The sequence below is a fragment of the Tachysurus vachellii genome, chromosome 21, assembly GCF_030014155.1.
Source record: "Tachysurus vachellii isolate PV-2020 chromosome 21, HZAU_Pvac_v1, whole genome shotgun sequence".
In the NCBI taxonomy this organism is placed as follows: domain Eukaryota; kingdom Metazoa; phylum Chordata; class Actinopteri; order Siluriformes; family Bagridae; genus Tachysurus; species Tachysurus vachellii.
In genome coordinates, this window is record NC_083480.1 from 5,538,680 (window position 1) to 5,566,232 (window position 27,553).

General features: G+C 40.7%; 1 protein-coding gene across 2 annotated transcripts; it reads left to right on the forward strand.

Moving 5' to 3' along the window:
* llgl1 (LLGL scribble cell polarity complex component 1) lies at positions 1-27,553 on the forward strand. 2 transcript variants are annotated; one of them, XM_060857071.1, is made up of 23 exons: positions 1-241; positions 1,698-1,795; positions 11,740-11,821; positions 13,001-13,131; positions 13,479-13,622; positions 15,751-15,913; positions 16,540-16,675; positions 17,822-17,876; positions 17,991-18,145; positions 18,289-18,506; positions 19,047-19,114; positions 19,266-19,419; positions 19,906-20,010; positions 20,106-20,398; positions 20,583-20,736; positions 20,982-21,123; positions 22,768-23,051; positions 23,811-24,075; positions 24,155-24,269; positions 24,379-24,464; positions 24,581-24,704; positions 24,859-24,953; positions 26,455-27,553. In XM_060857071.1, exons 1-22 carry the CDS (start codon positions 161-163, stop codon positions 24,935-24,937), a joined length of 3,132 nt encoding a protein of 1,043 aa, XP_060713054.1. In that variant the 5' UTR covers positions 1-160; the 3' UTR covers positions 24,938-24,953; positions 26,455-27,553. The 2 variants fall into 2 exon arrangements, with proteins under 2 accessions (XP_060713054.1, XP_060713055.1); XM_060857072.1 differs by having other exon boundaries at positions 16,543-16,675.

The following is a 27,553-nucleotide window of genomic DNA, read 5'->3' on the forward strand; positions in this document are numbered from 1 at the left end:
CGCAAAGGCGCGCACACGCACCAGAGTATCCGCGCGCCTTTAACAAGCTGCTGCGTGAACCGGTGTCGCGTCCGCATGGGAACCGATTCCTGCTGTGCACTGATTCAGACTCCAGCGTGATTTACAGGCCGCGGGTTGGATTCACTTTGCCGGATACAGGATGATGAAATTTCGGTTCAGGCGACAGGGCAATGACCCTCAGAGGGAGAAAGTCAAACAGGAGCTTTTTGCGTTTAATAAGGTACGTGAGCCATCGTGGGTTTTCCCCCACGCACACTGAGCATGCGGGGTTCAGCGTGCAGTGGAAACATCCAACAAACCAGCAGCTGCTGGTTATTTGGTTGCTCCAGCTCATGTGCATGAAGAGAAATGATCCAAACCGAACTAAATCAATTAACCAATTAATTAATTAACATAATAACAAAGTTATTAGAATGTATAGAATACATATGAATAGAATGAATGAATAGAATGTAGCAGAGTCAGTGTTTGTTCTACTTTCCTTTTGTGTTTTGCATCATTTTTTTTCTTTGGAAAATACTCTGTCACTAGAGTTTCCATCTAAAAGTCTAAATATTCTGTCTTCGTCCTGTAAAATGCATTAAATTCACTCTCAAAACGACCCTTATTTAAAAAATAAGAAAGTACCTGGATGAGATTTGGGCCTCATTTGCATATCCATCGCACGTGCAGGCTTTAAATGCCTAAAAGCTGAAGTCATGTTCTAGCTGAACACAATAGAGACACGGATAAATCTCTACCACCTGAGTTTAACTGGAACCACAAACCACACCATTACACAGTCTGACTTTGAGCACTGTTGGAGATCTGTGAGGAACAATTTGAAATAGGACTTTCTCTTTTATTCAAGGTTTTTTACGTGTCATTTACTTCATAGCTGTTGAAAGAGCTGCAGTGATACATGTGATGAAGATAGATAGATAGTTCCCAGTAACACAGCTGTAGGGAGAACAAGTACTAGAGCTGGCTTAAATCCTGAGACTCCCCACATCAGTGCTTCGCATAGTGTCACTATTATACACCCAATAATATTTCCTATAATCAGAAAATTTGCAAATGTGCATAGTGATGCATTCAGTCCTTCGCACCACGGGGTCAATAACCACATCTACAGGTATCTAGAGGTAAAATAAATAAAACAAATCTGTGCACGATGAGTGTGTGGTCTGTGTCTGTTCTCTCTGGAGCTTTGGGATGCTGTATGTAATGGTGAGGACGTTATAATGTTGTGCAATCGTTTCAGTTTAGTTTTATTTATACTTACTGTAGACTGTGTCACAAAGCAGATATATATATAAGTCCAGATATCGCTGCAGAGGTGTACGTCTGTAATGTTTTTTTTTCTTTGTCAAAGTATGTGGATAATAAAGAATGGCATAAAACTCTGCAACATTGTGTAGAAGCCAAATGATCAAGACAAGATTTGCAACCATTGCATATTTATATAATTACAGTTATTGTATTTTTACTATTGTGGAACATGTTATATGTGCTTATTCAGTGTTTTGTCTTTATTAGTCGTTAAAACGGATAGCAAAGTCTGCCATTGTTTGCAGTTGATTTACTTTGCCTGGTCACACAGTTGAGAATAAACAAATGTCCGAATGCTGAGTTAGTGTTATGCATGTCTATCGTGTGTATAAAATGAGTGTAAACCTCCTCTTTCTTTCATCCAGACTGTTGAACATGGATTCCCCAATCAGCCAAGTGCTCTGGCCTATGACCCCAAACTGCAGTTAATGGCCATTGGGACTAAATCAGGAGCCATCAAAGTGTATCCTTTTCAAAATGTACATATTGTGTACTGTATTTTGTTCACCTGTCTCGTCTGTCTGGTGTTGATGTGTGTCATCGTTTCAGTTTCTTTTTTTTAAGCCTTGTGGGAAATGAGGATATGGATTGAGGTAAAATTTGTATGAAGAAACCCAAAGAAACCACTTTCAATCTACTGGTTTAATGTCTTTCAGGGAGATTGCAGTGTTTGTGTGTGTGTGTGTGTGTGTGTGCATTAAAAGTTTTGATATCACTAAACTTAAAGATTTATTGGCTCTTTATTGTGAACCCTTTTGCTATAATAGTTGTGGCATTTAGGAAACAAAACTGAAGTCTCTCCCAGTTCCTCTTGTGTTTTGTGCTGAAACAGTAGTTCATAGTGTGCCTAAAGCGTTGAAACATGGTTTCAAAGTATTCCCACAGTTAATTTTTTTTCCCCTGGGTTGAATTCTTTAGTGTTGATTGTATTGGACATGGCCATGCTCTGGGTTAAAGGAATGTTTAGGAGGCTGTAATTACTGCTATCAGACTGTGGAGCTGGAGACTCCTGTAGCAGCCTGTGATTTATCTGGCTGGTTTAATTGGACCATACGCCAGAGAAGGAATTATAGAGACATTTCTCTGACCTTTTTGTTTCTATTCCTCCTGCTTTCATTTTGGTCAAACGAGGCGAGGATATGGAATGTGTGCCCTTCTGTCTGACTGGGGACATGCCCCGAGCCGTTGTAGTGGTGGGCACGGTAGCACACAGTGCAGATCTTTGAGCCGCACTGAGGAGTGGTTAACGGAGGCTGGTACTATCCGGCACGGTTGAGCCAAGAGTCTCTGAAGCCCTGACTCACTCTCTGGGCTGTTGCTCGCCTCTGTGAATGTCATCCAACTATTCTACACACAATCTAACTGCTGTCTTTTAAAGAAAATGAGTGCTGTGGTTGATGGGTGGGAAAGGAAGTTGTTCTGAAGTTAACTAAATAAGTGGTTTAGCTTCAGGAGCATTTCATCATCTAGCCTGCAGATCATATAATTTAGGCGGATTACTTGAATATGCAGTTGAATAAGTTTTATACTTATGTTTTACAGCTTTTAGCAGACACCTTTATGCAAAGCGTCTTACAGAAAAGCTTTGTAGTCTTAATTCGGAAAACTCTCCTCATGCTAGTTCACTAGGTTGGGGACCAAGAATACCAGCAAAAACATATTGTGAAAAGTGTTTTTTATTTATTTATTTATTTATTTATTTATTTATTTATTTATTTTTTATAAATATTGACATTAAATGCAGGATATGGAAAAATAAACATATATAAACAAAGAACAGGGTTGTCTGTTTTAGTTCTTGCTTGGTGGTGGTGATGGCACCACTGATGGCGGCGATGGCGGCATTGTCATAAAAGCAAGTAGGATAACTTGCACTTCTGTCTGTCCTCCTTTACCCTGATTGTTCATTCGGTGCTCACGGCTCTCTGCACGCTCGACCTTATATGGAGTTTTGTGGGTGTCACTACATGCAAATGAGCTGCATCAAGAATGTACTTTATACTTGTGTCTATGTTGATAGACCATAAAGAAAGTCAGTGTTTTTATCTTTTGTAAATCAGAAGGAAAGTTTAAGCTTAATGTCTGCGCAGCTTTACAAAAAGCTTGATAAACGAGGTCCAGAGTCTGCTTAGATTTAGACTTGGGATTATATGTAAATGTGCAATTATTCTTTTGTACTTTGCTTAACAAATCCAAGCTGATATGCTACATATACCAGATTTACTTTTTTGTAACGATTCCAAACAACTTATCTCGGTTCCATCAACTCACACAAGACACTGATTTTTATGGTCTGATTGTGTTCCCTGGAAAGGGCAGAAATATTGAAATGATACATTTAATAAAAACTAAAATCCTTGGAAGGAAATCCAGGTATTTAAACACATGATGTTCATATGCAGTAATGTTTTTTTTTTTTTTTTTTTTTTAACTTTGTGGTTAATTTGGCGTTGTGTGTGTATGCAGATCTTTTTAACAATAAATTTAACCAGGCAACAGAGTATTCCTCATGGAGACTTGTGAATTCCATCTGAAATGTGAGTTGTTTTTTTTAGGTGAGAATATTTAATAAGCAAAATGTATAAAATTCAAGAAGTCTGCGATCAACTTGACCTTGATTGATTTATCGGATTCGTATGTGTTAAGTGGATGTATGTAAACAAGCATGTTTAGAAGCATGTATAACAATCCAATGCATCTAAAACCGTAATCATGTATAAAGGATGGGCTCCTGAAGAGTTCTTCTCATTCTCTTTAGAACATTGTATAAGTGAGATGTTTGTGTCCTTGTTGCTTGGTTTGAATTTGTGCAAACACAAGAAGTACAAGCTTAGCTCTTCATAAACATGCTTTTGCTCCAACCGCACATTGAGGCACAGGGCAGGGGACTGTGTGTGTGTGTGTGTGTAGAGGAGTGAGGGAGAATGGAACGTAATGAGATGTCTTGAACAGAGGGGTTGTTGGAGGAGCCGGGTTCACCCCTAAAGAATGTATGCTGACTTGCCCAGAGATCACCCTCAGCAGTAAGGGGAGATTCTTCTGAGGCTTTGCCTGGCCTTGCTGAAGGCGCCTTTTGAAACGGTTTCCAAGGCCACCGCTCTAGAGCTCAGATAATTGGGATGCACTGCTGTAGCTGCTACTTTCCAGTTTGGAACGTCGCTCTGCCCTTTCTGTCGTTTAACTGTCAGAGCAGTTTAGATTGTGTGACTGAGAAAATGAACAGTCATATTTTGCCCACAGCCTAATTAGCTCTGTTTCCATCTGATTTGGGCCATCAATGTTAATTTGATGTTATTCTGGTCTTCGAGAACTGTGCAACCCCTGTTTGTTTAAATGCAAGGAGAAAACTCTTAAATAGTTTGTCACAGTTTCCAGAATCTCCATCTAATCTCCATCTGACGCATCTTCTCTTATTTATATTTAAATTGCCTCCACACCTCAGAGGTGTTTTACTTCAATGACATTTTTGGACTTGACTGTTCTGTAGTTGATCAATAAGAGGTAACCGTTTACAAACAGATCTTAGCTCAGGTTTATTTTTTAAATGAATTCATAAAACTTCTAAGAGCAACCTTTTACTTTAAGATTTCTTTTTGTTCTTTGGTGCAGTCGTTTGGTGCCCATCGTTTTCACACTGGACGTATTTACTGAGGTTCGAATCCTAGTGTTCCTGGCTGCCCACTGAGTTGGTCTTGTTTCAGAATTGCTTGATTTAATTAAACCCTGGTGTGTTTGCGCTTCTTACATCACAACACACACCCAGAGATCACAACTGTTTAGTAATTTAGTAATTTTTTTATTGTTTTGGTGCCGTCATGCACAGTAAGACGTATCACCTCTTCTGTGTTCGATAACGTTCCACTGTTACTCATTGTACGTGTGTCTTGAAAACGAGTGATGTGGTAATCGGCTGTAACGGACACGCGCGCGCACAAGTTACTTTACTTCCTGAACGAGTGCAGAACCGGGTACGAGTTGCGTTCACGTTCACAGGAATCGTGACAGCTCCAGCGCAGCCGCACTCACACCACCTCCTAAACGTAGCCTCAGGTTCTGTACCGTGCTTCTGAATAAGCTCCCAGTGTGAAAGTGCACATTATTACTGTTTATTTGTTCTGAATAAATTTAGTTTCTTCGGTTAATGAAATGTTCCTCATAATGCACGCTGTTTAATTCTCAGACACGATTGGTTCGATGTAAAGTTAATGACAGCACAGCCCTGAGAGTATCTCAAATGAATTGTTTCCCATTCATCTTTCAACAGCTTCCACTTTTGGGGCTTTTGGCAGGTGCTGCACTTAATTTAATCTGATAAAACGATACATCTTGAAGAATAACATACAATCATTGATGTGGTGAAGCTTTTTTGTGAAATGATGTTTGTTTTAATGTTTATGGAAGGATTCTCGAGTCCCATGTCCAGGCACAGGAACAGAAATTTGGGTTTTTTTTGTTTTTGTTTCTTCAATAAATCGTATTCATTCCGAGAGGGGAAAAAGTCAACCTGGTGAGAACATTAAATTCAACTTTAATGAATCATCTCCTACTTTTTAACCAGTTAAACAAATAAAAAATGTCACTGATTTGACCTGTTTGTAAAAATCTACATGCTTGCTTGTCTGCTCATCATGTGTACATATACAGCCAGTTGTTGTACTATTGCATTTCAGTGCTTAATGAGCCTCATGTGCAGTAAAAGTTTTGCTTTTTAAGACACTGGCTGTATAGTCAGACTTGTGTTAGCTGCATGAATTCCCATGTGGGGCTCAGCTGCTTGAGGCATCGGCACTGACACAGCTGTAAGCAATGCTGGGGAATGCAGTGGAATTGCCTTCCTAGTGCTGTTGTCAGTGGTCTTCAGGGAGTCTCTTCTTCTCTCCACCCTCAACATCATCACATCACTGCAGAGCAATGTAGCTTCCTGCATGTTTCCATGTGTAAAGCAAAGCGACTGCAAAATTGCAAACTATTGTCTGGGCCGAAAAGATCTTTCAGTTGAGTCCAGCGAGGCATTTCGTGAAGGGCCGAGTCTCATGTTTCACGGGCAGCGTTGTTCTCACGTTGTGCTGTGCTCTTGTCTGATTGAATGCAGCTGAGGAAACAGCCTAGCAGATTTTCTCATTATATCTCCACTCCTCCCTTTACCCTGGTTTTGCTTAGTCCTCATTTTTGTCCATTGTCCCGGGCTGCGAAGTTATTCTATATTCCCAGAGGTTCTTTACATTTTCAGAGATTTTGACCCGTCTTGCATTTTTGCTGTCCTCCTCACTCTTTCTCTCTTATGCTTCATCTTTCATTCTATCTTTCTCTTTCTCTTGTTCTTTTAGTCGTTCTCTGTAGAAGCATCAGTCACTCTGCATTAGTATTCTTATGCAGGCATCCTGGATGCACACAGGGCTTAAAATCCTTCCCCTTCCCCCTCCTGTAGTGTACTTATCAGCCTTTGAGGACACTTCAGGTTTTTGTGTGTGTGTGTATATATATTATATATAAATGCACTCTGTTGGCCTTTTGGAAACACACTGAGTGTTTCATTGAATTTTCTTTAATGCTCATCGGTGCCAGATCTTTCAGTTTAAAGAGGCTTTGTGTGACCGTGAATTACAATAAGCGGAAATATGGATTTGTGGAGCTTTCGTTATAACGCTGTTCGTCACGTCTAGTTTAAACCTGAAAATAACAACACACTTAGGAGCCGAAAGTTGATGTGAATGCAGAAGTGGGTAACTGATACTTGCTTTTTTTGTTTGTTCTGTCTAACTGCTGACTGAGAGGTGGTTTCTGGTGGTGGGGCAAGAGGGGTAGTGGGATTTAGGGGTGAATTAATAGTTTGTTTATACAGTAAAAGATTATTTTACAGAAAATGAGGTCTTGGCGTCAAGATCAAGAGTTCTGATCTGGTACATGGATTTTACATCGGATGTGATATGGCTTAATATTAATGCCTTAAAATTCTAATCACTAGTTTGCATGTCTAGTGTATCTGGTGGGATATTTTATTGTTGTGGTTTTGTTAACAAACTCCACTTGTATTGGAATCAGGAGTAGGAAACTGCACCATGGTTATTCAGTAAAGCCCAATGATATAGACAAATCATAGTTATTGGATTTTAATCATTTGAGGTTTGATAAGTTAATAATGAATATACATAACATGAATATAAAAGCATTATCCTGACTCTGTGCCATCGTTGATGCATCTTGACATGGATCACCGAATGCAACCTGATGTAAAAGTGTCTTTGCTAAGTTAACTACAATTAAAAGGAAATCCTTATTAAAACTACTTTTGGAAATATTTTCTTTAAACAAGCACTTCATTTATTTTATTGGATAAGTGTTAGCAGAATTCAGCAATGTTTCTCATAGTCCATGGTATTAAGCCCGGCTCACTGACACATTTTGGAGATTTCTAGAATTCTTGGGTAAAATCTGTAGTCTTTGATGGGTGGTGTGACATGGTCATGGTCACCGAAAGCCCATTAATGGCCATTGTGATCGTTTTTTTTTTTCCTCCGATGTTCTGGCAGTGTCAGATTTCAGGCATTTACCTGCAGTGTGATCTCTACGATGAGCGTCAAACCAAGAACCAATAGGAGCGCTGAGCCGGATGACGCACTTATTGTGACAACTTCAAACCACGTTTGTACCTTTTTTAATTGTCATAAACAAGTGCTATAGATTGTCTTTGCTTGCTGGTACCTGCCATTTTAGCGAGAGAATGCAGGTGAACATGTCACGGATCGATGACCTAAAACCCTCTGGACCTTCTGGTCTTCTTGTGTGCATCCGATTTTGATGCGTCTGACATGTCAACTGAGATCCCACAGTAAGACATGGGGATCGTGTTCGTACAGTCTGACAAGCAACAATCCTGAAGGATTATGAAAAATCGCACAGCGTGAGCCGGGCTTTGCTCGAACGACGACCTCTGTAGACTCGTGTCTACAGCGAGAGAGGACTTTTACATCACGACTTCATTTTTTGAAAAAATGATTGCAGAAAACTTAATGTGCTTTTATTGAAAAGTAGAGATGCATATTTTTCACGACACAGCGATGTTTAAGAACCACAATCATTAAACACCAACTTGGATAATCTCCCCAATGTCAGTCCTTTATGTTCACTTATATTTAGGTCAGTTGTTTTCGGCTTCCTCAAATAATTCGTTAATTATGCAGCCCCGATACACTGCTTAATTACCGAGGTTGTGCTATATTGAAGAGGCATGGCAACATTGGATAACTGAAGTAGAGCTCAAGCACAAAGCCTGCTGTCTGTCACTATTCAGACCGTGAAATTGCATTCTCTCTTGCTAGGTTTGCTGTGAGCGCTTCAATGGGTAATTGCCCAGCATTGTTGGTGGATTGCGGAGAGACGATGGTTACTGTGGCCTTTGGGCCCTATTCTGTGTGTTTGGTTAGCAGTGGGAGCAGCCAGGGGCTCGGGGTCCTGCTCCACACTGAAAACCAGGATCAGGAAGAATTATTATTATTATTATTATTATTATACTTTTTCTCGTGGTGTACTTCATTTGTACGTAGTGAAAAATAAAAAAACAATTTTTTTTAGATCTCATCTTTCTGATAATCGAGTATTGTTTTTTAGCGCGAGGTGTACAAATGTGGTGTATAAAATAATGAAGGAAAATCTTTGTAAAGTTTTTTGTCAGTCAAACTCCTGGGTATTGAAGTTACATGATTTTGGTAATGTTTTAGCATGTAGAGTGAATTGAAGGAATAAAATGATCTGTTTAGAAAAGAAATGTTGCACTATAGTTTAATTCTTTTCCTGTGGTGATTACAAATACCACTTAAATGATAAAGTATTTACTGGTGGTATATAAACCTAAATAAATAACCAATCAAATATATTTGTATTATTAGATGAATGAATCAAGTTCAACTTTCCAATTAAGCCCCATGTAGGAGGCTAGAAAGAAGTTTCTTGGACGTCTAATTTTACACAATTGCTTTTTATTTATTAACCCATGGGCTTTTATGGTTGCATAGTTGCTAGGCACTGCCAAGCTTTAAATTATGTACCGTTCTGAACATGAACTTGGATTTTTATACATGTGGTCTGATCATTTATTGAGGGGAAACTTAATTGTCTTTTTTTTTTTTTTTTTTACACTTTATTTTTTTTCTGGAGGCAGCTGACATCCGCGTCTCGTCTTATGGCTCTAAATTGAACGCATCATGCACTGATGTCAGGTGTGTGGCGAGATCCAGCCTTCGGGTGGTCCTCATGGTGGAAATGAAGAGCAGTCTTTCAGCATAGGGAGTAAAGACAGCAAGAAGCTGCTTGAAAGAAGCCTCTCTTAATCTTTACTCCTCAGTTTCACAAAGCGTGCTGGAATGTTCCTTCTCCTCCTCGGGTCAGAAATCAGCCGGATACTCAAATAGGAAGTTGCTTATTTTAATATCCTCTGTTTCATTTCAAGCGGTGTGAAGGATTTTGCCTTGGGATTTGCTTACCCAAAAAAAGAAACTTTTTTTTAAATGAAGATCGAATTGTTTGAGTTCATGGGGGGTAATTTTTTTTATTAAATTTTTTTTTTTGGGGGGCGGGGGAGAAGGAAAAAAAAAAAAAAAAGCTGTAAGGTTTTCTGTTAATGATTAATGAGCTGTGGTGTAATCAGTCCTGCTTCTAAAAGCTTCATCCAGCTGCTCCTGTCCCCTCCCCCTCATCCTCCTCTTCTTCCTCCTTCTCCTGCTCATGTGTTTTAATCCCCACACACCCTGTACATTCCAGCACTGAGGCCCCGTTCACTGCATCGCATTGCATGCCCCCTCCCCGTTTCAGCTCTCAGCACATCCTCCTAACGTTCCACACACCCTCGGCCTCTCCCACTCCAGCTTTTAAACAACAACTCCGTCGGATCAAGGACGTGATAATGATAAATAACAGAGCTCAAGGAGAAAAGGGAAGTTTAACAATGTTTGTGGTTTACTTTTGTCACCAGAAGGATGTATGCTGGCGTTGCTCCATTTAAACAAACGGCAGATAGAGATTTAATTTTGGCTTTGTTTGGTTTTCTCAGCATCCTGACCCTTATTGTGAATCTCTTCAGGAAGGAATCTAGTGTTCTTATCTTGCTTGTATTAATTTAAAGCTCTTTCATTTCCGTGTGTGTGTGTGCCCCAAAATAAGTTCATTTTACGGGTCTGAAAATGTTTACCCATATACCCCAGTCTCAACCAGATGATGTTTGCTTTTCAAACCCTTACAAGGTTGTTTGTGCAAGAGCTTTGACTCTGAAACCCCCCCCTCTTCAAAGGATAAGATGCATGCCAAAAAGTCTCCATGTGACCTAACAGAGCTTCCTGCTTTTACTGGTGGTACAGTTGAGTCCTTGAAGCTCTAGTGAGATCCCACATTGGAGAGATGTGGTCTTGTGTTAGTGCAAAGAGAAACACTGGGGTCTAAATCCTCTGTGTGAGGTGCTGGGGTTTGCGTGTGAGGTGCTGGGGTTTGCGTGTGAGGTGCTGGGTTTGTCGTCCACAGGGCGTCGTTTGTTCTATGTTCCGTTCTCTGTCCTGTCTGGACGACATGCTTGCATCTGTCTCCGCTTCTAACACGCCTCCAGATGTGTGCAACTTCCCCTCTGACTTTTAATAACAGCTCTACGGTGCAAGAGGGACTTTATAAGCCTGAAGCTTGCAGATTTTTGTTATAGCACCGTATCCTATCCAGTTTTCACGTGTGAAAAATGTGTAGGAAAAACTGTGGTTTTAGATATGTCTGTTTTAACCTCCCCCCCCTCTCCACTCCTCCCTCAATCCCACTATCTGCCAGGGCTTTGTATGGTTTCACTTGGAGAAGTGGAGAAAGGGGAAACCTAGATAGTCTTTATCTTCTTCATGCCGTACCTGATCATGCAGTGTTTAAGTGGTATCTCAGTGTTTAAGGTCTTGTATTTTCATCAGAAGTAGTTAAAATCCTAGAAGCTGCCACTGCTGGGCCCTTGAACAAGACCCTTAAACCTCAACTGCTCACAAATGAGAGAGTAAGTCTGGATATGGACATCTGCCAAATTCCTTAAATGTTAATTTTGTCCATGTTCCTGATGCTCTCCTCCTCCTCCTCACCCTTTTGTTTGTTCATGATGTCCTTCATCTTCTCCTTCTACTTTATCATCTTCATGTTATGTTATGAACCTCCTTCTTCTTTCACTTGAGGTGCTGCACATGATGCTCTGTAAAGTCTTTGGACACGTGTGCGCTTTTTCTTTCAAGTTTAAGTGGTCAGTGTCTGTTTCTTCCTAGTCTACGATATATGCTCTATTTCTGTTGACAGTCTAACTCTCCATCACGTGTTTATTGTATCTGATGTATGAATTATGGGGCACAAGTGTTGCTGTTTTACTCATAAAACAAAGAAAGTCTCTAACTCGGCACTCAGGTACGGGGCTCCTGGAGTGGAGTTCACTGGACTGCATAAGGAGCCTGCTACTGTCACACAGATACACGTACTCCATGGACAGGTAACAAGCATTCATCTTTTGTAGGCTTGTAACAAGGATACACCAGTTTATCTTGTTCATGTTGCAGCTCAGGCTGCAGTTTTTGAACAAGCTTTAATTTTGATCATTTGTGGTTTTTTAAAAAAAATATTTGTCCTTCATGAAGTCGTTCAGTTTACAATTCTTGGGCCAAAATGTTGTATCATGTTTCTGATCAGGCAAATAAACTCTAGAATCTATTATTAATTTATGTATTTTTTTTTTTAATCATCTCTAAAAAAATTAGGTACAGGCGTATTTCCTTTACTATAAGCCACACAGGTTTTTTTTTTTTTTCTCTCGTCCTCTTCTCCAGTTTTTCCTCATGTTCACTAAAAGTAATGTGACTTTGCCAAATTATTCTGGAAGAAAACCTGTGCCTGTGATTGCACCCATTGCTGCCATTTTCAGTGTTTATGGAGTTTTTGAGGTGCTTTTGGTGGTGATTTAATTTCCATTCTAACAACGGCAGATTAAGTGAGGCAGCAGAACCCCAATTTCAGGTTTGTCAATTAATCTCCCAATTCCACAAGACCCTCCGTGCCTGCAGCTCAGCATACAGAACGACACGACGTGTAACTGCTACTTTTGCCGAACACTTTACAGTAGCCTGTAGCTGAGGTATTCTTTCTTTAATGTGAATTTGCAAATTACTGTATGAGTAATGGGCCATTAGGTTTGCTGCTGTTTTTAAAAAAAAAAAAAAGTCTAATTAGTTCTTCATTAAATCTTCTACTTTGTTTTAAGTTTAGCTGCATACACCATTCGATGAGGAAAAACGTAGCCCATGTCCTTGCCACAAGAGAGAATAAAAGTGCATGACTTTTTTTTAAATTCTGATTATTGATGACGTTATGATAAAAGCTGCACCGCACAAATAATACAGGTTACAAGATAATGGCTATAATTTGGCAGTAAAAGAACGTGGCTCTACTGTAATGTTATGTAATGTAATGAACCGTAATGTTTTTTTTTTTTTCACTACAATCATAATTTTAGGTGATTTGAATTGGAATTATGAGAATTGAAGTCTGGATTTTCTCATGTTAATTGTTTGGTTTATTCAGTATCGGTTAGGGAGAGAGGAATAATTAGTCAAATATGACGTTCGTGTCTGTAATGCTAAAAATTCTCAGTCTTGGACCATGTTTGAATTTACAGGGAAGGATTTTGACCCTGCTGGATGATAACTCTTTGCACCTCTGGGAGATTGTGCAGAAGACCTCCTGCTGCCAACTGAAGGAGGTGTACTGCTTCAGCCTCCCTGGCAGGCCTGGCATCGACAGCACCAGGTGATGCCTTTGCTGATGAAAGTTGTAGAAGTTACAGAAGTTTGAAAGGTTTCCCTAAATGTAAATGAGTGCCTTTATGTTATAAATACGCTAAGTAAATGATGGGTATCTTCAAACACGCTTACAAACTGACTGAATTAAAGCCAGTAATATACCTTAATCTATATTAAATACATTTATAATTTGTTTATATTTATTGTCATGTGAATCCATTTGAGAATTATATATGATATATGATGTTTTATTGCTCAGAGTCTTTCTCCAGGCTGTTACGCATGTCATGCTGTATCTGTTCATACAGGAATGCTCTGCTCATGATGGTTGTGTACACTTTTGTGCTCCTGTAGTGCGACGCGTGTGACTGTTCTGCTGCCGAAACTCAGCTGCGATCTCTTGGCTGTGGGCACTGAGGGTGGTGGAATCCACTTCCTGGAGCTGCCCACTTTCACACTGCTGAACAAATCACTTTTCCAAGATGAAATCATGCAGAGGTAATGGTGTATAGAAACTTGTATTTTCCCCTTCCTTCCAGACCTTAATGCATCTACTGTGAAGGGGGAACAAAAAATATAATAACTTGGCTTGTTAGAAATATGTGTGAACTGAAACAATTTCCTGTGTCTGCCAAGCAAATGTGTATGTTCTGGAGCTTGCATGTTCTCCAGCTTACTGTGCTGCACTGGTGGGTTGGACGCATTCCACTGCCTGCGTCATAAAAAATGAGCAACCAGGGATACGTCAGACTGGGAGAACTTTACACTAAGGGTAAAGAACTTGCAAAGAACTCTATTGTATCCTTCCCCCTGTGGTCCAGGATAATGGACTGTAGCTCAGGGCTAAATTTCCTCTCCTAAAACCCAGGAGAGAGGCTTTGCAAACATATTCCTCAGTCATAACCAAGTTCCCTACCTCACAGTTTTACACCCTCGTGGAATAAAATGTCTGGAGATCCGAGGTGGTGGTGTATGGAATTTGTCTAGACGAATAAAACTTTATACAGGCATCCACAGGTTTCTACGCATCGGTATATTTGACCTAATTACCTTTTAAGAGAATGGAAAGTAAAGTGTGTGGGGTTTGAGTATGTTACAAGGAATTGCCCGTTATACCAGGTGGCTGTAATGATGCCTATTAAAAGACAGAAAATCGCACTCGTCTCTTGCTCGACTGTTAAATCGGTTGTTTAAGTTAAGGCAAATTACAGCTTTCCACCTCAGTGCTTCGTTGTCAGCGTGAATGTGTTATCTTTTGCAGGAAGAGACCATGAACCACTCATTAAGCAAGTGCAATTTGGGCTAATGGGCGGTTTCTCTGAGCTGCTGCTAGTATGTGCCAGCCCGGGAACTACAGAACAAAATGCTTTTGTACCATTTGCCAAATTCTCCGAGCTCTAGTCGGAGGGGTATTTAAATCAGCCATTGCGTGCCTCACAGGCACATCACTAGGCATCTGCAGGACACTGGAATCGCTATGAAAGAAGAAAAATACTTCGAGGCTCTGTTAAATACAATGTCATGCTTTGTGGTCAGCTGTTTGTGTTTGGCTCTTGAGAGATCAGTCTTCAGCCTTGTATAAATTCTCCCTTCTCTCAAATGCTTCTGTCAAAATCAGCTCTTTATCCTTATTTTTTTTTTTTTTTCCACCTTAACATTTTAGTCATATTGAAACCACTTAAAAGATTGTATTGATGTGGACTCTTGAGTTATGTTATGTGAAATTAATGGAACTCAATTATTTTTATTTCAGTTCTTTGTAATTGTAGATTGATGACATGTAATTGTTTCCCCTCTGGAGGGATTTTGAGGTTTTCTGTTTTACATGGGAAATGCTGACAATGTGCTTGTAGCTCTTGTCTGTGTAACGTTTGTCTCTTGTGGCTTTTAGCACCACACCATTGAAATGGCACTTTAGCCCCTTGTTACCATGGTTTTCCCCTTGCTTTTTCTCACTGTTGTGGGTGTGTATCATCCTAACTGTGGCTGTACTGTGGACATTCCTCCACTTGAATCTGTGCCACAGCCACAGAGAAACCCCATACCCTGTTTTTTGATTGGCCGGGATTTCAAACAGTCTAAGCCAGTGTATGATATTGTTTGCATTGCATAACATGGTCCTTGTGCTGTGCCACTTTGTATAGAAACCTACAAACTGTTCTGTTTTTGTAATTGTATATTTGTTAGGATTGGAAACCGAACAATGCTTTTGTCCAGCAAAGGATGAAACTGGGACATTCCCAGGGTGGAAACGTGACACCCTTGTGATGCTCTGTATGTTATATTTTGAATGTGTGTGGATTATATGAACGAGCAGTAATGTTGGGAGCTACTTGTTATCTGATCTGAAATGTGCAGGTCACCTGGATGGATGGAGATAAGTGGGATCTGCATGCTTTGATCTTTCTAAAGCAAATCTTTGCAAACATTACTCCTATATATTTTTTTTTCCCATTTGTCTGTTTCTTTTACTTGGAAATTGTTGGGCCTTCAGACCGATGATCATTTTCCTGGTCCATATAAAAGATCTCTATTGCCCTAGTGCAATGCGTGTAAAATGAAAGATTTGAGTTGAATGCTTGTTGGCTGTAACATTTTCCCATCATGTGGCCATTCTATTTTCCAGCCTTCCTGATAGTTACAAATGTGGGAAGTCTCTGGGTCCAGTGGAGTCCCTACAGGAGCATCCGCAGTACCCGGACAAAATCCTCATCGGCTACAGTAGGGGCCTCGTTGTGCTCTGGGACTTTCAAAGCCGACATGTAGACAACCTCTTCCTTGGAAAACAGGTGTGTGTGTGTGTGTGTGTGTGGGGAGAATAAAACTTTTAATTGGTAACTTAAAATGATCTTAATGGTAATACATGTGTGGTTCTCCATACATTTTGAATATTAGTCACCCATTGTTTCTTTAAAAGCAGTTTTATTAACACTGTGGATCATAACATGCCTAAACCTTTAGCTATCTTTTTGTTATGGTGGTTTAGATCACATTCAGGTATAGTGTTTGACTCTAAATGTCTCTCTCTCTCTCTCTCTCTCTCTCTCTCTCTCGCTCTCTCTCTCGCTGTCTCTCTGTCTCGCTGTCTCTGTCTTGCTCTCTCTGTCTCGCTCTCGCTCTCTCTGTCTCGCTCTCTCTCTCTCTCTCTCTTTTTCTCGCTCTCTCTCTCTTTGTCTCGCTCTCTCTCTCTCTTTGTCTCGCTCTCGCTCTCTCTCTCTTTGTCTCGCTCTCTCTCTCTCTCTCTCTCTTTGTCTCGCTCTCTCTCTCTCTTTGTCTCTCGCTCTCTCTTTGTCTCTCGCTCTCTCTCTCTGTCTCTCTCTCTCTCTCTCTCTCTCTCTCTCTCTCTCTGTGTGTCTCTCTCTCTCATTCTGTATCTCACTTTCAATCTCTCGGTGTCTCTGTGTAAACCAAACAGCAGCTGGAGAGCTTGGTCTGGGTCCGGACTGGGAACAGCTTTGTCAGTTCCCACAGTGATGGTGGCTACATGGTGTGGCCTGTTAGTAGCAGTAGTCTCTGCACCAGCGAGCCCATCTCTTCCACTATACCCTATGGTGAGCCAGTGCTTCTGCAAGTGGATTGTTATTAATAGTTCTATGGCCATTAACTTTGTCCAGACATATTCTAAATAATCTTATTATTTAATTGTACTTTAAGTACTTAAGTACCACACATTGTCTGGACATGAATATGCACTAAGTTGTAGTGAAGTCTCATGTCAGTAGTTTAAATCAAGTCTCAGCCTTTACACTGATACAAGTCTGATGTTGCTACTCAAATTCTGCGTGTGCCTGAACGAAGTCCTCTTGTTATCTTAATGAGTAGTTGTGTAGCTTCAGCTTTGAATCACTTCGTAATCAGTGGTGATCCTTTAAAGCATGTCAGTGATCTAATGGCGAACATTCAGTAGGAGATGTCTTGTATTAACAATGACTCCTGAGCAGTCCTGATTGGCCAAGTATATTTCTGCCCCGTATCACAAAGTATAAATTGTTTTCACTGGCGTTAGTTAGAATCGTCTGGAATAAGGACTAAAAGAGGAGGAAAGGTTTGACCACATAATTACATTACAGCTGAAACATTTGTCTGGCAGTTAATTTTTAGCCCTATCGGAGTTGGATTAGGTTTACCAGGGGAACTGTTAGGTCACTGGAGATCGATAATATCTACAGTTTATATCTGCAAAGTAATAATTCGTAAGCAAATCATGCTTCCAGCACTGTAACAAAGAAATCTGGTACAAAACGCTGTTAAATGTTGCTTAATGCTTCAAATGTGTTGGTCTGGCCAAAATACACACATTCGATCTCCGTAGAATTGTCCAGTCAAATCCTGTAAAAGTCACGTTACTGAAACTCCTCTGGTTTAAAAGAATAAATGAAACAGTCCAGGTCAAATAGTGCATTTAAACCAAAACATTTTAACCATTGCTGTGAAAGAAGGTTGGTCAACCTCACAATGTTTTATCTCAAACATAATATTGTGGTAAAGTTCTTCTCCAGATGAATTCAAAGTGCCTGTATAAAAACCCTCCTGAAATATAGCTGAGGGATAAATGACACACTATTTGTGGTTTTACTGCTATGTTCCTGGTTAATGTCCACCCATGGGTTCATGACGGTGTAGATTTTCATGTGAGTCATCCAGATGTCTGTGTTTTAGTACATTTAAAGTCTGCTTTCTCTCTCTCTCTCTCTCAGGCCCATTTCCCTGCAAAGCTGTGAACAAGATCTTATGGAGGACCACCCAGTCGGGGTGTGTGTCAGCTCTGGGCAGCAGTGGGTGAAAAGCGAAAGCTTCTAATCCTGCATGTTTTAGCTGTGCCTGTTTGACTCAGGAGGATGTCCTCTGTGCACTTTTTCTCTGCAGAGCTCCATTGGTGCTGTTTAGTGGTGGCATGCCTCGAGCCAGCTACGGGGACAGACACTGTTTAACGATACTGCAGGACAGCAAACACGTTACCCTGGACTTCACCTCACGAGTCATTGACTTTTTCACCATCCACTGCACAGATAGAGACGCAGGTGTGTGGTTCAGCAGATAACTACAATAGTTTTTTTTATAGGGAGCTACAATTTATTAATTAAGAACTAATATATTAATAGAACTAAGGGATTTGATTGCTCTTACAATCCTAATTATAGAAGTGATGAACTTTGATTTCTAGAGTTTGATGAGCCCTCAACCCTTGTTGTGCTCCTGGAGGAAGAGCTGGTAGTGATTGACCTTCAGACCCCTGGCTGGCCCACCATTCCTGCACCGTACCTGGCACCGCTGCACTCCTCTGCCATCACATGCTCCTACCACATTTCCAATGTGCCAACCAAGCTGTGGGAGAGAGTGGTGAGAGCTGGGCAGCAGCAATGCTCTCTACAGACATGCACGGTTAGTCTGCTCTATAGGTTGTGATTTTATATGGAGGAATAATTTTAACCACAGAAGGTCAGTGAGCAGGGCTGCTCTGGTTGTTTTCTGGGTCCTGTTTTCTAATTCTCTTTTCCCAGACTTTTTCAATCCTTGAACATATTTCTGTCCAATGAATCTCAGCTTGATAAGTCACTGGCTTTATGTTCTTCGACCATGTGAATGTGTCTGATCAGAGACAGATGCAGGCTGGACTTGCTTACAGAATGCATGTTGCAATAACAAACAGGTTTCGTATCTATAAAATCTAACGGCTCTAATCTGAATATATTTACAGTCGTATTGAGATCCAAGGCACCAACATGCCAAGTCTGCAGTTCCAAAGTCAGACTTATTGAAAAGTTTAATTTTAACAACCATCATTAAAACATCAGCTGGCAGAAGAGCATAAACTTTTAATGTTTATTACATCAGCGAACAGAAAGTGTGTCAGATGGTGTTGTCTGATTTGAGGTTACTGATTCGTGAGGCTTGTAACAATATTTCTCACTGATTTTACAGAACTGGCCAATATGCGGGGGAAAGAACTTGGCACCTGATTCCAAACAGAAAGAGCTGCTGCTAACTGGGTAAGAGCTTTTTACAGATTTGAGACTCTTCTGCCAGCAGATGAGAGAATTCTCTTTGTGTAAGAATTGTAAGGATTATATTACTCGAGCTCAGTAGATTTGAGGATGTTCTGACAATGTAGCAGTGACTTCTTTCTGTTTGTGTCCGAAGGCATGAGGATGGCACGGTGCGCTTCTGGGATGCATCAGGAGTGGCACTCAGACCTCTGTACAAGCTGAGCACAGCCAACATCTTCCAAACTGACTGTGACCACAACGACAGCCTGACTCAAGTCGGTGAAGAGGAGTGGCCTCCTTTCCAAAAGGTCAGCATTTGATCATTTACATGTGGGTTTGATTATTTTTTTCATTCATTGCATGAGAGAGTTTTTCATGTATTTGTACTTTTAGTATCTTCATCTTTCCTCCTTCCTCTGTCTTTTGAAGAAGCTAACAGTCTGGCACTTTGTGATACACAGAGCTGTCTGCCATTTCCCCCCCTTCACTCTAATTAAAAGCAGACAGTCTGAGGCCTGAAACGTGCAGTGCTGAAGACCAAGCAAGCACATTCCTGCACTGGATGGCACAGCTGCCACGCTTGTTATTTTTATTTTATGTCATTCCTTTGTGTCAGCAGAGCTTGTTATTTATGATCTGAATAAAGGTTTAATGCATATGTCTGGTTAGGCTTATAGAAAGTATGTGTTTGTGTTTTTGAAGGTTAAAAGCATTATTTTGTGTTATGCAAGTTTGCACCATAACATTATATTATGCCGTGTGTGTGCGTGTGTGTGCTTTTTATTTATTTACAGGTTGGTTGCTTTGACCCTTACAGTGATGACCCAAGGTTAGGAATCCAGAAGATCTGCCTGTGCAAATACAGCGGCAAGCTGGTGGTGGCTGGAACTGCAGGACAGGTAGAGCTGCTTCTCCTTTTAATATAATATAACATGTATAAGGTTAAAAAAATGAGCAGTGAACGTCTGACCCATTTTTCCATCTTTCCTTTTAGGTGATTGTGATGTACTTGTGTGACGAGAAATCCGATCACATGATCGACGTGGTCACCATGGACCTCCTCCAGGACCGGGAAGGTTTCACATGGAAGGGTCATGACCGGCTGCCAGAGAAGTCTGGCTCTGTGGTGTTTGCTGCTGGATTCCAGCCTACAGTCCTCGTGCAGTGCATGCCCCCTGCTGCGGTTACCGCGGTGACGCTGCATGCCGAGTGGAACCTCGTTGCTTTTGGCACCAGCCATGGCTTTGGTCTCTTCGACTACCATCGCCGAAGCCCGGTGCTGGCAAGGTAGCTTCTCTACTGCAGATGTTCACACTTCTTCTTTCCAGAGCAGTTGGATGTTTTTAAATCCTTGTTTAAACCATTTTATTTTATTATATTGAAAATAAGTAACTTTATTACTGAATTTCCTAAACAAGCTTTTCTTTCCAAACATAAGAATCGATAAATCACACAGTATTTTTCATTATAGGTGTACATTACATCCCAATGACTCTCTGGCTATGGAGGGACCACTCTCACGAGTGAAGTCGCTGAAGAAGTCACTCCGCCAGTCATTCAGGAGGATTCGCAAGAGTAGGGTGTCTGGAAAGAAGCGTGTGTTGGTCAGCAGCCCATCCAGTAAAGTGAGTGCTTTTCTGTTGTGTTGTCAGTCTGATTCTGGCTCTGGTTGCCCAAGTTCTCGTCAGTTACTATATAAACAACAATTTCTTCTTTAAATAATCATTCTGGCTTTTGAGTGTTTTCTAATCATGGACTCCTTGTTGCACTTGATCATTCTCAATGCTTCGCTGTTTGACCGCTAATGAACAAACCTGTCATGAGTTTCATCGAATAATCTGTGCAAATGCTGTCGTGTTTCCGGCTTCAGGTCCAGGAGGCTAACGCTCAGCTAGCAGAGCAGGATGCCGAGGTGACGCCGGTACAGAGACGGATTGAGCCCCGTTCAGCTGATGATTCGTTATCTGGAGTGGTCCGCTGCCTCTGCTTCGCTGACACGTTTCTCCGAGACGGTACGAGCGAATTGGTATTACACGCTGCAAATTTCCTGTTTCGTGTTGCAAGTTTTTATGCAAGTTTTTAATTCGCAGCAGAAATGGAGAATAAAAATACTTTTAAATATTTCGGGACACCACGAATAGTATATTGTCTTATTGTAAACGATTAAAATTCACGTGTATTTCCCTTTATGTTTATTAATGATTTGAAACATAATTCACATTCAACTGTGTAATGTGCGTTTGAATTTTAGTGCACAGAAAACTTGACAAACATATTCATTATCTACACAGCCCCGTTTCTGCCGTAACAATGTTCATAATGTCGTCCCAGTTGTATTAGAATGAGAAAATGTAAATACAACTGGAACTTATTATTACGGCAGAAACGGGGCTTCGGAATTTCTTTTCAATATTGCTAATAAGTACAAGTTTATATATAACTGTGTTGGTTTTTAGCTTCCAGGAACACTATTTTTTCCTTTCTCAGCATCTCACAGATCAGCAGTGAAAAGTCCTTTGGGGAATCCAGTAAATTGTGCCTAGACATTTATCTCTATATATATATTCTTTCATTATGCTAAAAATAAATAAATAAATAAATAAAATATATATATATATATATATATATATATATATTTTATTTATTTATTTATTTTTAGCATAATGAAAGAATCCGGAATCACAGTTCAGACCAAATGTTTGAGACAATGGCAGTAAGTTGAGGTACAGTAATGAGAGGATTCAATCACACATGAGAATAAAATTTAAGACATTTTGAAAGAGACCCAGGAAAACGACTCTAAAATTTTAGAGTTGTCATGTTGGACAGATTGTTTTTTTTTTTTCTGTGCAGAATTTTATTGGTTTTCTGATTAATATATGTATTTGCCGTGAACGAGCCCTCGAAGCTGGTATGGCACTGAACTCGAACAACCAAACAATTGCACATGGAAGGATTGCTATTACATTTCTTGGCACAATCCAATCTGTTTACTTATTGTCTATTAAGTACCTCATGGACCTCTTTGCATTTTAAATTTGCCAGACATTGTGCATTGCTGTGCACACTAATGCAAATACATGTTTTATAGTTGAAATTAAATTGATATCTGATCATGTGCACTCGTCTAAAGGGGAAATGCACTCGAAATTAACATTTGGTTAAAGTCTGGAAAATGTTCTCATAGAGACTCGCCCAAACTCGGGCGGTTTACTGAAAGTGATTACGCTGGAGTTGGAACCATGTCAGATCTTTGTCTGGACCACACACTCGAGCTGTTCTGTCCACAACATCTGCATGTCGTTCCTTTAAATCAGGCACTTGCACAATCCTGGTCTACTGGCTATCTGGCAGGGAATAATACTCAACGGAGAGATTTCATACAATTGCGTTATTGTTCATTTAATGCAGTAAATCAGTGTGATGTGTAATCAGTCTGTATTTATGGTGGTGGTTAATGTTATCAGTTGTCTATGCTGTCTCAGTTTATTTGTGAATAACTGCCATCAAATAAGCACCTAGGGACTGGTACTGATGTAGTAGAGGTACATAATAACTTCCATTTCTCTGAAGTTTTAGAGGTCGGCACATTACCTGCACATACCTGCAGCTTTCAGATGCTGATGAGTAATATATTCTTTTCCCCTCTCACTCAGGAACACACCACGGCCCTACCATGTGGGCTGGGACGAATTCAGGCAGCGTGTATGCTTACGCTCTGGACGTGCCCTCACAGGAGAAGTTCTCTGAGCGGAGTGTGGAGGCTTTGCTAGGGAAAGAGATCCAACTCATGCACAGAGCTCCGGTGGTGTCCATTGTTGTGCTGGATGGCAGGGGGAACCCTCTGCCCGAACCCTATGAGGAGTCGAGAGACCTGGCCAAAGCTCCTGATATGCAGGGCAGCCACTCGGTCCTGATCACTTCTGAGGAGCAGTTTAAGGTGAGATGTGGATGACATGGTGTGTTGCTGATCAGTGCAGATATCCAGCGAAAAAGCTAAAGAGACTGAATAAATGCATGGATTAGAGGTATTGGATTCATGTAGAAAGCAATTTGCATTTGGTATAGTCATGATGGAGAAGTGCAAAAGAAATGTTTCTGATCTAGCTCAAAATGTTAAACTGGTGGTGATGTCCTGGGGTCCATCGGTGCTGTAAGTAAATGTATGCAAATAACATTTGAACTAATTAACCATCTGAGTACTACAGAGTTTGTGCTACATGTAGGCTGGTGTTCAGGTGAAGGCTGGTTAGAGATGTTTGTCCTCTTTTCTTTTTAATATTTGGTGCTGTAAAACACATTATAAGAATGACTTCTCAAGTCAAACCCCTGCGATCCACCCTGAAAGATCAAGATTTTTACTTGGATCTCATCAGATCTAGCAGAGGACTCCTCATGGATCGTGTCTCCTCACTTAAAACATCCACAACACAAACCTGCTGTATTCTCTATGAGTAAACCATCACTCAGCGATGCAGCTTCTTCCTGTCCCCAAGGATATGTCAGATTCTTGTTTAGTACCTCATCATGTACTTCTTATAGCCACGAATACATTACAGCTCTACTTTGTTCAGCTCTGCAGTTGCTGTGCCTCAGGTGGTGGAATAAACTCCCCTGAACTGCCCAGCTGTCTTCACACACAATGCCCAACACCCTACATAATTGCAGTTCTTCACTAATCATTTCCCATTCACTGCAGGTGTTCACACTGCCTAAAGTCAGCGCAAAGACCAAATTCAAGCTGACCGCGCACGAAGGCTGCCGTGTACGGAAGGTGGCTTTGGTCAACTTCTGCAGTGCTGCTTCTGAGGACTACTCTGAGAATGGCCTGGTGTGCCTGACCAACCTGGGAGACCTTCATGTGTTCAGCGTGCCTGCTTTGAGGCCGCAAGTGCGATACGACTGCATCCGCAAGGAAGACATAAGCGGCATTGCATCGTGCGTGTTCACCAAGACTGGGCAAGGTGATGAGCTTAAACATATTTTTGTTTTTATAGGAGCTCCTTCAGTGTAATTAAGTCTCTTGTTGTTGCCTGATGACAGGTTTTTATCTGATCTCACCGTCTGAGTATAAACGGTTCTCTCTGTCTGCACGAGTAATCACTGAACCTCAGTGCGGGGTGGACGTCGATCGACCTTACGAGCTTTTGGAGCATGAGTATGTCAACTGATGCACTGTTTGTTTTTTAATGATTTTTATCCAACAAAAATGAAACCATGTCCAAGCAGCATGTGTTTGTTTATTCCTCATTATGCAATCTTTCCAGTTTGTGTATGGTAGCCCTGCCCCATGCCAACGGCACATACAAGACCCAATCACCAGGAGAGAGCAAATCTGCAGAGCATTCTGAAGGTGACTGACAAATCTCTGGTGTGATGTTACAGAATGTTGGGAAGTGTCTGGGTTTGCGATATGACATCTGGGATGCTGCGATATGACATCTTTGTTGTGTGTCTCTTTATCATCAGGCATATTTGATGAAATGCAGAGTGCTTTATCGTCTCCTGGCCTGGATTCCCCAAACAGCAGTGCTGATATCACGCTCGACACAACAGGAGAGCTGACTGTGGAGGATGTGAAAGATTTCCTAGTGTGAGTCCTTGGCTTACAGACAAGCTGGCAGATATTGCCTTATGTGATCACACTTTATGGGATTGTGTTGGTGGTGTTTCACTTTTCTACATGTCCCTCTGAGGATCGAGTACCGCATGCTGTATCAGATCCACGTTTGTGTGCGTTTGTACAGGAGTGTGGATGAGGCTGAGAATAACCTGAGGAATATGAGCGAGGAGGATGGACGGCTTCCTGGGATTCTCATTAATTGATGAGTGACGGCTAGAGGTGAGTTCTGCTTTAAACTGAGGCCTGGTGAGAGTTCTCCTGCTTCTGGGTGGAGATGATGCCTTACATTTGCGTTGTAGGAAAGTATATTAAACCTGACTGTGCCCAAAAAGCTGATTACTGCATTTTCATGCATGTGCGCGCTCAAGATCTACATTAGGGATGGCAATTGGTGTGCCAGAACAAATATTTTCCGTTTTGTTTGGCATCACCATTAAACAGCGAGCATCTTGCCATTTGCACGTTTTGATGAATGAAACGCAGCGCAGCTGTCGGGCCACACAAGCGCAAACAGGTGGCGTTTACCGAACCGACTGAAACAGAACAGCCTCAAATGCTGTATGTTGACTTTGACGTTTACATGCTCAGAGCCCGACTGGTTTATGTTCTCCTCCCATCCGCATTAGCATCGCTCTGCGTTCCAGACTGAGTGCTGGCACTCAGGAGAGCATCTGCCTCTCATGTCCTTCTGTCTCCTCCTTTACGTCTTGCAGGCGTCTACTTTCCCTTTAAATCACACAGACGGGTTTATTATCGCACATATAAAATTTCTGACTTTAATTAAATATGGAGGGGGGAAAAAAACTTTCTGAGGTTTCTCCAAATTTAGACTCTGATTTGCAGATGGTTTGATTTCAACAGACAATAAAAAGGAAAAACTGGAACGTAGATTTACATTTCTTGAAGTTGGATTTTCCAAACCTGAAGAAAATGCTGGTTATGGTGAAACCAACAGTCTGCTTCCTCCCTGTGGAGATGTTAGAAAGTACAGCTTTGAGTCTGTCAGAATGGTAGGAGGATCTTTGTCCATCAGACAAGTCAGTAAACAGTGTGGAGTGATGTGTGAAAGCAGACATTTTATTGTGAAATGTTCAAGAGTAAGATGGTGGCTCTTTGACGCTGATGAGGATCTTGAATTTGATGTCTGTTTTGAGGAAGATGATGATACAAAATCACATCATCTGAAGGAAAACATTCGCTTGCATTTATTCATTCGCTTGACCGAAGCGGAAGCCTCACGAGTCTTTCTCAACTCCCCTTTTCACAATATAAACTAAAAAAAGTGGCAGATTTTAAAATGTAGGAAAAAAATGCTTACAATTCATAGAAATCTAATTATAGAAGTCTTTTTAAATAACAATGTAGACGTGATGCACTCCAGTCCATCACTTCAGAACATGAACACTCAAACGACAAGCTACTTTATATAAAAGGGGCAACACTTTCACTTTGCCATGAGAAATATACTGAAATTAATAGACGCTCTACAAACAGTATGTCCTGTGATGAAAACGCTTCAGAAGAGGAGGTGTGAGTAAGACATGGTGTCTGAGCGCTTACTGGTCCAATTCCAGTCCATTTAACATGTAATCACAGTGGAAGCAGGAGTGCAGTTTAGAGAGCGACTCTTCCCAAATTGCTGCACTCTTATTTTATCTGAAGTGGCTTTAAAAGACTTTTTTTATTTCTTAAAACATTTGTGACCATTCTGTTTTTCCAGGGCTGATGCAGAAGTGGTGGAAATTCCTTCGTTATGTGCGGTTGGACCTTAAGGTGAAGAAGAACTCACGGCATTCTTCCCTTTTTCCCTCGTCCTCATTTACTCCAGTTTCTTATTCTCAGATAACAAACCTCCTCTTCCGTCTTTCCTCTTGCGCACATTTCTCTTCTCTTGTTTCACGACGCCACTTTGCTCGTCCTTTCACTGCGTTTGGCAGTAGGAGGCATGGAGAGAGAGAGAGAGAGCACATAACGGTTGTCGCTTCTCAGCAGCCACGTCAACACCATCTTTAATACTGTGATGGTTTCTTACAGTAAATCAGGAGGCCATTGAAAATTTCAGCTTATGGACCCTGTGGGTTTGATAGAATGTCATGGTTTTCCTTTTTAATGTTTCATGTAACCACTTGCCATTGTAAGTAATATTGACAATTAACTGTGAACTCTAGTATTTGAAGGCGCATGGTGTTTAATCTTAGTGTTCATCATTTAATTAGTAAGTATTGAGCTTTGAGTTTTATTACTTGTACACTTGTAACCATATTAACAAACATGAAGGAACTAATAAGTATGGTTAACATTTGATAGAAGAATTTTATATTGCCTATTTTTTGTATTTTTTTTTTTTTTTTTTTTTTTTTTTTTTTTTACATGTAGGAAATTAAGGTTTTCTAACATTTGGGGTGATCAAATGGGCTGCAGGTGTGGGAACGATAAGAGAAGCTTACGACTGATTGAAGCGATCTCGAGAAGCCAAATGAGAAACAAATAGTTTTGGGTAAATCAAGGTTTTCAGAGGCTTTTAAAGAGGTTCAGAATGTGTTCGTCTATGCTATCGTTTAAAAAAAGAAGCATCACATTTTAGTAATGAATAGATGCTGTTGGATCGACCCTGGATTGGATTAATTCCTGTTTTTAAACGATCAAAGGGACCTCACTAACGTAGCTGATCTTTAATTTCTCTCTGTATATTTACTTTTCTATAATGTTATACCTGACCCCTAGCCTGTGAATTTGTATTTAATTTTTCTCGTGTAGAAATGTAATTGTAGCTATACCCATGCTAATGAACAATGTTAATAAAGTATTTACTCATTTTA